Source organism: Cornus florida, unplaced genomic scaffold (assembly GCF_030987335.1).
Source record: "Cornus florida cultivar Cherokee Brave unplaced genomic scaffold, ASM3098733v1 CherokeeBrave_3.0.0_Hap2_Chr01, whole genome shotgun sequence".
Classification (NCBI taxonomy): Eukaryota; Viridiplantae; Streptophyta; class Magnoliopsida; order Cornales; family Cornaceae; genus Cornus; species Cornus florida.
The window spans coordinates 89,308,244-89,319,652 of NW_026775571.1; the positions used below are offsets into that span (position 1 = coordinate 89,308,244).

At 35.0% G+C, this 11,409-nt stretch overlaps 2 protein-coding genes across 2 annotated transcripts; one reads left to right on the forward strand and one right to left on the reverse strand.

The window, feature by feature from the left end:
• Positions 1-1,991: 1,991 nt before the first annotated feature.
• Positions 1,992-5,564, reverse strand: LOC132305543 (pentatricopeptide repeat-containing protein At2g20710, mitochondrial-like). Its single transcript, XM_059803176.1, has 2 exons — positions 4,769-5,564; positions 1,992-3,603 (listed from the first exon to the last, which is right to left on the reverse strand). The coding sequence occupies exons 1-2, from the start codon at positions 5,051-5,053 to the stop codon at positions 2,443-2,445; spliced, it is 1,446 nt and encodes a 481-aa protein (XP_059659159.1). The 5' UTR covers positions 5,054-5,564; the 3' UTR covers positions 1,992-2,442.
• Positions 5,565-6,540: 976 nt separating this feature from the next.
• Positions 6,541-9,854, forward strand: LOC132305553 (pentatricopeptide repeat-containing protein At4g21705, mitochondrial-like). The gene is made up of 2 exons (XM_059803186.1): positions 6,541-6,902; positions 8,368-9,854. The coding sequence occupies exons 1-2, from the start codon at positions 6,657-6,659 to the stop codon at positions 9,598-9,600; spliced, it is 1,479 nt and encodes a 492-aa protein (XP_059659169.1). The 5' UTR covers positions 6,541-6,656; the 3' UTR covers positions 9,601-9,854.
• Positions 9,855-11,409: the final 1,555 nt, after the last annotated feature.

Genomic DNA, 11,409 nt, shown 5'->3' on the forward strand with positions numbered 1-11,409 from the left:
TGAGAGATTGTTTAACTTATTTGGTAAGGATGATTTGATATATTAGAAATCCGAGCAGGACAGGAGAGGTCGCCCTATTCTGTCCTGCCTGTTTAAATAGATAAATTACTTAAGTATTCTTATTTCATTAATATATATATTTTATATTTGTACCCTTATTTTATTAATATATATATATATATATATATATATATATATCGAGATAGTTTGTTTTGCAACAAATTTGAAATAAATAGCTTGCGCGACCATTTAAAATGTTTTTAATGTTAAATTTAATGTTAAATTATTTATTATCCATTTGTTTTTTTTATGAATTTTTTCAATAATTATATAATTTTAGTTGATAAAAAAAATTAAATGGAGGAGAATTTCTAGTCTTAAACGGGTCGGAACGAGTACTCGCGGGAGTAAAGATGTTAAACGGGGGTGGAGATGGAGTGAAAAATCCCCCCGTTTTGGCTGTTTTGGGTGAGAACGGGAGTGGAATTTTTAAACGGTTGCGTCCCGTTTAGATAAGTAAATTAGTTAAGTACCCTTATTTCATTAGTATATATATTTACAACAAAATCTGAAAATCTGGAACAAGTAGCCTGCGCGACCATTTAGAATGTTTTTAATGTTGAATTTTATGTTAAAACTATTTATTGTCAATTTTTTTTAATGAATCTTTTCAATAATTATATAATTTTAGTTGATAAAAACAATTAAATGGAGGAGAATTTCTAGTCTTAAACGGGTTGGGGCAGGTATTCAATGGGGTAAAGATGTTAAACGGGGGCAAAGATGGGGTGGAAAGTCTCCCTGCAGCGAAAACGGGAGTGGGATAACCCGCATTAAGAAACCCCGTGTTTGAACACTGGAATTACCTGTCACCGTCACTACCATTCCTATACTCACACGCACCCGCAATTTACAGAAATTTTTTCCATGATTTCGGAACCATTGATTCGGACTAATATTTATTTGACACATCATAAAATCGATCTAATTTTATATCAATTTTATTTTACATTTTTTACTTATGTATCTTTTTGTCATTGGTTAGAACCATATAATAATTTCTCCAATTTTATGTCTTATTCCTCGATACCTTTTCACATTCACAGATAAATTATGAATAGGTGCCCACTAATAAATGAATTAAGAATGTGTTTTAAGATGTGGGACACGACCATCCTCCGTTAAATAAAAAAATCGACATTAATTCTATTTCTTTTATCACAAACCATGACTGCTATTATATTTAATTTTTTTTAAAAAAGTTTTTAATTACTTCATCTCACGTTAATGTTAATGTTAATGTTAATGTTATTATTATTATTATTATTATTTTATTTTATTATTATTATTATTATTTTGTCTCAGTTTAAGGAATCAAGGGCAATTTGTTTACCCATCTTCTTTTGCCATGTATTGATTTGGGCCAACCTTGCATCTCAATAATGGAATCTAGACCACCAAATTTATAATCCATCATTGTTATCCATCTTAACCTGCATTAATGTCTTGTTCCGTGGGCCAACATAAGTAGATCCAGACAGAAATTTGGATCCAATCCACCCCATTTCATGCCCAATAATGTAAGGTCTTTACTTCCATCACACTCCCTCCGTCCCATAATAGTTCAGTTTCTCAAAACGCCCAATTATTACGGGACAGAGGGAGTAGTACCTATGAGGGAGTGTACCTAAGTCACGTAATGCAATGTTCTCGCGCTCCGCTCACGCTCTTACTTCAGCCTAATTCCACTACTTCCACTACGTGGTGACTTAAATTTTGCTGCATTCGCTCCCGCTCCCACTTTTTTGTGTGACTTAGCATAGTACTCTTTTTTTAGAAGAATCAAGGTCAAGGATGAAACGTGCACGCTGATTGCAAATTTAGAAACTTTGGCTCATAACCTGCAGACAAGAAATGTTATATCGAGGATAATCAAGAAATTGGCTCTTCTGCATTCCTGGTTCAATGACATTAACATGGAGAAGACATCATGATACCAATTCTAGTTGGGTTATTATTAAACGCCAAAAATGAGATGCATCACAAAGCTAACCATAAACATGGCATATGTTTCGTAGCATATACAAAGAAAATGTTTGCCTCCATGGCTTAAAAGAGGTCAAAAGATAAAAATGAGAACGGTTATAACCTGTAGGTAGTCTTACCCAAGAATGTTCAGTCTCCGTAGAAGAATTATAGTGACAGAACTAAGATCGGCTCTACAGAGACCTGTCCATGCTTCACAAAATATGGCACCGTGAACCCCAACGTGATTACTTCAATGGTTGAAATGACGAGTATCGAGCATTAAGCCAAGATATATAGGCTCTTGAATTTCAAAAACTCCAATGCTTGCAGTGGAACTCAGTGACCAGTGTTCTGACTCGTCAATGGGGTTCCACGTGTCTTTTCAGCCCTAATCACTATTTCCGTTCCATTTCACTATTGTGCTTGTGATTGTGATTTCCATCCTTTGACAAGGCTGAGCAATCTTTCGTGAACACCCGCTGAAAAAATTCCTTTCACCTTCAGTAACCCTATAAATTCCTTTGCTTCTTCAACATCTCCCTGACTTTCCAAATGCTTCAAACAGGTAGCCAGAATATCCTTGTCGGGCTTCCAGTTAGGTGGACACACCAAGATTGCTTTCTTCAATGTTTCCACAGCTTTTGAGACTTGATTATCCTCGATATACCTGCCCGCCAAATAATACCATGTATCAACTGTAGGATTACCCCTTTTCTCTATTCCCCTGTTTACAAGGGATTCAGCCTTCCCCAAAAGACCATTTTTGCAATAAGCATCAATCAAGAAGTTTGGAATCCGAAAGTCGTAGGATAAGCCCATAGATTCCCACTCCTTAAAAATCTTCTCTGCTCCTTCAATGTCATTAAAATTCAATAGTGCGTGCATCATGCTTATATAGCCTTTGTTGTAAACTTTCTCCTTTTTGTACCGACTCCAGATCCGATACAACTCATCTTTCGTCCCAGTTTTTGCATGAAGTCTGAGTAGAATATCAAATGCAACATTCTTTGTCTTCATGTTTGCTATCAATCCCTCCAATTTATTCATCATTGCTAAAGCTTTGTCCACTAGCCCAACTTTCAAGTACCCATTAGCTGCAACAGAATAGGTATGAGTGTTTAGAACTACACGAGGATCAGATTCCATCCTTGCCACAGTCATATCTATTCCTTCGCTGTCAGAAGCGGCAGCATATGCAGTTAGGCGGATGGTGAATGTATAGTTGTCCCAGAAAATGCCCTTCTCTTCCATTTCGTGTATCAGTGCGTCTATCTTTTCCCAACTTCTCATGCAACAATAGAGATTCATCAAAATATTGTAACTCAATGGTGTTCTAGCAAACCCCATATCCCTTAATTTCTGCATGACAGCCTCCGCTTTCTCCACAGATTTGTCTTGGGCATAGCAGTTGAGAAGGGCAGTATAAATCTCAAAACCTATTAATTGTTGCGAGATGGTATTGAAATAATTCTCTGCCTGTTCTAAGCCATGAACCCTTGAAATCAAGTTCAGCCGAGCGGCAGTGTCACTAGCAGAAAGACAAATGTATCTTTTTTCGGTCATCCATTCAGATACCTGGAAAAACGAAATTAAAATCAAAATATAGAGGTTGGATCTATGACATTATGAGGATACAAATGAGCTGGGATAACTTTTATGCTTAAGACATTAGATTGCCACCAAAATATTTTCGGAAAGATCATTATCTGGTACGAGTCCTGCCTAGGTTACATATTAGGAGGGAAAAACTAGAGACAGGCGTATCATTTGGCATTATTCAGTAAAACTTGTATCCTTGTCAACCAAATCTTTTATTGCCACACCAAGCAATGTACCCTCATTGCCACTTTTTTCTTCACACAAATTAAAATTTACAGCTCAAAATGGAGAAAAAAGTTGGTTCATTTTCCATTTTTTTCTATTTTCTTTCTTAGGTGTTTTTCCATTTCCCTTTTCTTTCTTTCTTTATTTTTTTTTTTTTTGGGGAGGAGGTAATAATATTATATGTAACAACAACAAACAAACAAAGCATTCTTCCCAATTACTTGGGGTCGACTACATGAATTCTATTTTTTCATTATGCTCTAAGCCATAGACTCAACTAATGCATGTTACCATATCCGTTAACTTCGGTCTTCCCGTTCCCCTAGCATTACCTCAACGTGAACCATGTCACTCTTTCCTATGATAGTTTTATACGACAACATTCAAATAGTGCCATATTTTGGTAAGAACACTTTAATCATAACAGTTTATTACCGTCTTGCCCAGAATTCTGACCGATTGTAAACTTACTACACTCCTTCATCCTTGGAGTTTGTAAATCTAAATTGCTTCAACTTTAACCCATTACAGATGGTCATAATATGGCATGAGCCATATTTTGGCGCAAACAATTATACATCACAGTGTTTGGTAGTAATGAACCTGAGATCATAATTAATTCAAATTTTAAACTAGTTTTTCTCCGATTCTAATTTCATGGCACGAAATACTATTCTAATTCTACCTCAGCTCTGGCATAGTGATCCATGACCTTCAACTTCAAGGGTGTCTTGAATTTTTTGACACATTAATTAAATTGTTGAAATTTTTTCTAGTAACCCATTCTCTCCAATCACAAAATCTGAAAAAAAAAATTAAATAAAAAAAAAAAAAAAAAACATTTGGGTAACAGAAAATTGGACTAAACAAAAAGAAATAAAGTTGTTTATATTGAAAAAGTAAACTGTAATAGAACCTCGAGAGCGTGTTTGAAGCGTTTGTAGGTTTTCAACTCTTTGATAATGTGTCGAAGCTCTTCTTTGGTGACATTCTTTCCTTCTCGAACCCACTGATCGAGCACAGGCACAACCGAAAGATTTGGGTTACCGATTGGCGAAATCCTTCTGTACAGTGAACCGGACCCTGTAAACGAAGAAGATGAGATCGGAGTAGGTGATGAGCTGAAGAAATGCCTCAAACCCTTTTGATAATAAGCGAATTTGGGGCGTGAATTTAGCAAGCTAGAGAGAGAAAGCTTCATCGGGAGAAGAAGAAATGGTAGGTTTTTTTTTTTTTTGAAAGGTAAGAAATGGTAGGGTTTAAGAGAAGAGAGTTATTTTGAAGCTTAGGTTTGGTTCGGGTTGGGAAATTTTAGTCCAAAGTTCGATATCAACCCAATCTGTTGTTGTAACTTGTACTACATAAACCCTGTGGGTATACTTCAGCTGGGCCTTGGGTCACCAATTCAAGTTTTCGCATCTTAGTGGAGGCTTATTCGGTCATTAATTTCAAGACCTCAAGAAATTAATTGAGGTGCATACAAATTCGTCTGCACACTCACGATTATTTAAAAAAAATAAAAATAAAAACTTATACTACATCATTAAGAAAATTAAAAAAATTGAACTTATTTTTAAATTTTCCTAATACATTAAACATAATTTTAAAATCAATAAAAATACATAAATTTTCTTAGGTTTTGAAACACTGAATAGACCATTTGAAATTAAAATTGAAAAAAAATTAGTTCAAATTTAAAGCGCTCAATTAAGATTACCAAACGCAACAAAAATTCTTTTTAAATATAATGTGTGATTGATTCGGGAACTTATTGCTTGATTATCATTTATTTATGATTTGCAAAGCATTCTTACTAATTTATTCTCCTATTTGTGACTAAATCTGATTTCAGTGAATAAAGCGAGCCCGAAGTAAAACTCAGGTTAAGGATGGGAGGTCTTGTGAACTCTTTAGGATCAGACTTGCTTTAATTTTTCATCTTTCCCAAACATGAGCTTATTTGAAGTTTCAATTTGACATTTCAAATTTTTATCTGGCCATTTAATTCATTATCAAGTGATAGTCCGAACTCGGAACTTAAAATGACCATACATGACTTGTTCCATAAGATTAGTTTAACCTTTTTCACACATCTTTACTAATGAGGTTTGTTGTTATAAGTATTTGTCGCACATTATTTTCGGATGGAAAGTGAAAAGAGGACAAATGGGTGGGTATACAGTTTAAGTTTTTTAATAAATGAGCAAACGCCCACCGTTACAGACTTACAGACTGTTGATATCAGAGATAGGATCTGATCCTTAATCCGGTGTCATGCCAAGCGTCCAAATGAGTCACTCGAGTAGGCAGGGTGGTCCAACCGTAACCAGAGCGTTACGAGTTCAGGTGGAGTAGAATGTTACAAGGGGTATTTGTTCCACATCGGATCCAGATGAAGAAAGAGATATAAATGGGTGGGTATACAGTATTACTCAACAATTTAAATTTTTTAATAAATAAATAAATGCCCACCCGTTATATTAGTCTAGTTTAGATAATGAGTTTTTTTTATTAAAAAAATTACTGTAAATAATACTCCGGCTCAGCATTGGGCTCAAAGCCTCAAACTGAAGATTTTCTTTCTACAATCAAAGTAAAGCCTTTGATCTCTACAAATCCAGCCCATGCTTGGGCTCAAAGCCTCAAACCTTAAACCCTACCTAAACCCAATTATGTATTGTACACTACACTTCATTTTAACTAAACAGAGAACAGAACAGAACAGAACAGACCTTACATCAGTGTTCTGAGGGTTCCACTGAAACTGTCATTGATGTTGAATCGATTTGAGTTCGAATTAGAACATGCAATCCAATTGTCGTCTATTCGAAACCCTAATTCGGAACCCAATTTGGAGCCGATCGTACTATACGAATCGGCAGAATAAGGTCACACTCTATTCGAAGATCAGTCCGCTCGGAAACCCTAGCTTGAGTGTGGTGCCAGAGCTTGACGACTGGGTAGGAAAGGGCAAAAAGGTGCGATTCACCGAGCTTCAGCGCATCATTCACGATCTCCGCAAGCGCAAGCGCTTCTCTCATGCCCTCCAGGTTTTTTTTTTTTCCACTCTCTCACACACACATATTATAATGTTTATGTGTTTGATTTTGTGTTATGGTTTGTATATATATATTTTTTTATTTTCCGGTGGATATGTATGTATAAAAATGTTTATATGTGATTTTGTGATATGGTTTGTATAGTTTTGCATTTCTCCCAGTAGAGAGAGAGAGTTAATAATTAACCGTACTTTTACTGGTTGAGTGTTAATGGATAATCGAAGCATAACCAACTAGCTGGCGATAATGCATTAGGAAAGAGAATTTCATGAATGAAAGTATTCTTTTGAACAATTGGGAATTTGTTTGAAGAAAGTTAGAGTATTCAGGAAATGGATAGATGCATCCTTCTTAAAGAGTTTGCTTTAAGAAATTAAATTGAGTTGTTTTTGATGTTTATTTTGTTTTGAAAAGAAATGAAAAAGTAATAGCCTGCAGAATTTCATACGAGTATATATTTCAAGATTATGAACTACCAAGTACAAATGGCGCCACACTGTCACAGTAATGCACTTCCCTTTACCCCATAGGGCCGAAGTTTTGCTAAGAAGGCCTTTTTTTTTAATAGATAAAGAGCAAGGGAGATATATATTTCTTGCCATAGCTCTATTCCCGAGCATCCAGACTCAAAATCCATAAAGGACGTTGAGAAAGGATGAACATTCCTGTTCTAAGCCTGCACTTAATTATCCTAGAGAAATTTCAAATGTCACATTTAATATATTATAGAGATGATGGTTGTAGCTTAGATTGAAAAGTAGGAACATAAATTTTCTCCTGATACAGTAAACTATATCATTTATACATAACAAAACAGTCTATGCTTGTAATTTTGAGTTAAGGGGAGTGGCATGATAACCCTTTTCTTTTGCCTTTATAATCTTAATTTTAATGTCTTTTTTTTTTTTTTTTTTTTTTTTCTGGGGGGAGTGGGATTGTTGAGGCTGAGGGGCTCAAATGGTGGATGCTCCCTTCAAGTGCATGTCATTATCATTGGCAGCAATAGAAATATAACCGTAAAGTTTTAAACATATGACACTGATGCACACAGTCAAAGTTGACCCGTATGGAATGGATGCAGTGAAAAGCTCTGTGCTTCTCTTAAGAAACAGAGATTATGATTTCTAAATGAACCAACTAAAAGGCACACAACTGTCCTGGAAAAGGCTTTTTAGGGTAGGAATCCAAGTGTTCAAATGACTTGCTACAAGTCTGTCTGCAAGAGAATCATTTGACAAGTGATTCTGCAGGACACGATTGACCTGTCTCTTGGTTGTTGGAATAAAGTAAGTGTGGAATATGGAAAGAAATTAGTATATCAAACTTTATGTGTTGTCTAGTTTCCAGAAGAAATGGAAAATTGGCACCGAATATTCAATCAATGTGGTTACCTGTTCTTTATTTAGTTTTCTATAAATTATTTTTTGTTGATATCATGCTTTGTGAGGGGATGCAGGTTTCCGAGTGGATGAATAATAAACGAATCTGCACATTTTCACCAACTGAACATGCTGTGCAGTTGGATCTGATTGGTAGGGTCCATGGATTTCTTTCTGCAGAAAGCTATTTCAATAACTTGAGGGACCAAGATAAAACAGATAAGACATATGGTGCTCTGCTGAATTGCTATGTACGACAGCACCAAACTGATAAGTCCTTGTCCCATTTACAGAAAATGAAGGAACTAGGTTTTGCTTCATCGCCTCTCACTTACAATAACATCATGTGCCTTTACGCAAATGTTGGTCAGTATGAGAAGGTACCTGATGTTCTAACTGAGATGAAGAATAACAACATTTCCCCCGACAACTTCAGCTACAGAATCTGCATTAATTCTTACGGAGTAAAATCAAATATTGAGGGAATGGAAACAATCTTGAATGAAATGGAGAGCCAACCCTACATTGTCATGGACTGGAACACATATGCGGTTGTGGCAAATTTCTACATTAAGGCTGGCCTAAGAGATAAGGCGAATGATACCCTAAAGAAATCAGAGGGGAGGCTCGATGATAAAGATGGTCTTGGCTATAATCATTTGATTTCTCTCTATGCCAGTCTCGGGAATACGGCTGAGGTGCTGAGATTATGGGGTCTTGAGAAGAATGCTTGTAAGAGGTGCATCAACAGGGATTATATTACTATACTGGAATCTCTGGTGAGACTTGGCGAGGTCAAAGAAGCTGAGAAATTACTGGAGGAGTGGGAGTCATCTGGCAACTGCTACGATTTTCGAGTGCCAAACACCGTAGTTGTTGGGTATATCGAGAAGGGATTGTTTGAGAAAGCCGAGGCAATGCTTCTAGACTTAATGGATAAAGGAAAGGCGTCGACTCCAAATAGTTGGGGCAGAGTGGCAGCCGGGTTCCTAGATAAGGGCGAGATGCAGAAGGCTGTAGTGTGCATGAAGGCAGCTCTCTCATTATATGAAGATGGTAAAGGTTGGAATCCTAATCCTAAGGTTATTACAGGCATATTGAGTTTGCTGGGTGCGAAAGGCAGCACTGAAGATGTAGAAGACTTGGTAGGTTCAGTAAGGACTGTGATTCCATTAAGCAGACAGATGTATCATGCCTTGCTCAAGGCATATATCAAAGGTGGTAAAGAAGTGGATGGACTCTTGGCCAACATGAAAGCTGATAAAATAGATGAAGATGAAGAAACAAAGAAAATCCTGGTGGGAGTTTAGAGATCCAAAGAAACATAGAAAATCCTTAACATGAAGCTGGTAGGTTTATAAAGCTGATGGTTTATGTGCGTGAAATCTAACCAGACCGAACTTCAAGTTCTGAAACAAAAGTTGGGCAAGATCCACTGGTCTTGGCGATTTTTTTTATTTTTCTTAAAAATATATATATTAAATTCTGTTATAAACAATTCAGTTAATCTGGTTATGTGGTTGGTACGTAATATTAAAATACATCCTAATCGTACATATTTTTATTTTGCTTTGGTTGATACGAACTTAGCAATTCAAATTTAATAATAATAACAAAAAAAATAAATGTGGGAATGAGAAAAAAATGTGATGTGGAATACTGCTGTGATCATTTTGTAATTCAGTTCACTGCCGAGTGCTGTCTAGGCATTGAGCCAAAACTTATCTAGTTGAAGAAATGCACTTTTTGTCGGTGTGCTGTATGCCAAGAAAACTTTACCATGTTGTAATACCCTATTTATTTTGCGCTATTTATTTTTATTTATTATTTCAGTAAAAATGTAACTAAACATCTTTTAATAATTATAGAAATTTAAGGTTCACGAATAAGTTATTACTTGTGTTAAATGATTAAAAAATTAATAATAATAAAAAAATTCACTAAAAAATCATTTTTATTAAATTGCATTGTTATCTTATTCTGAATTAGTGATGAAATGTTACAATCATAAGTTTGAAATTTACACCTCCCTACCAAGGTATTTTTTAAAATTTGAAAACACTTCACCTAATTTAGTGACTTTAGCGTCACTATAGGTTTCATGGTAGCTGATCAGTTTAGTGTCACTATAGGTTTTGTAGATTCAATAACTTATAATCATGGGAGAAATTGTGCTATACAAGACAACCAAGCTGGAGGAAATGAGTTTGCACCCTATTTATAACTGTAGAAATTTTAGAATAGAGTTCTATAATACTTTTAAAAAATATCTAAAACTCCTATATAAAGTTACATCGATTTAGAACATTATGTGCAAATCCGCAAAACCCTATACGAGAATAGAAAATTCTAAAATATTTTTTTATTAATTTTTATTTATATATATATTTTTGTGTGTGGCAATAAAGGGTACTTTTCTTTTCATGTTGAAAGGCCACTGACATTGGTGAATTCTATAATTTCTTGTCATGCAGACCATGTATCATCTCTGTTGTGCGCTAACCTTTCAAGACAACATGTGACCCAATAAAGGCTTCCTGAATCTTGAGAATATCCGCGGAATGAATAATTAAGAGTATGTTTCGTTTTTTGTTTTTGTTATTTCAGGAAAGTAGAAATATAATTTTATTTTCTTGAATGATAATAAAAGGCAAAAATAATATTTATTAACACTTATTGTTATCAAAATTTTGAAAGAAGAAAAAATAAAAAATAATAGTTTTTTAATAATACATATTGTTGGCCTAAGGATTTTATCTAAAGATCAATCTTATGTTTTGATAATTACAAACCATTAATGATGTTTATGTACTAATATTTTCATTGAGTGAAGTATAGTTGATCAATCATTCAATCCTCAATGATGAGTTAGAAGTTCCATTTCAAGCATTCTAAACACTTAAGCAATGGATTCAAGAAAGCATTAAAGTGCAAGAAATTAAAAAAGAACTCGGACTTCAAAGATCATACAAAGCATTTCAAAGAAAGAAAGAAAGTCTTCATCAAGCCTAAATGATCATGGTCAAAGAATGAAGAAAATGGTAGATAGGATGGTGAGAGCTTAATATTCAATGTCAAAGTCTTTATGAATTCATTTGAAGCTCATCTGTATTGGATTA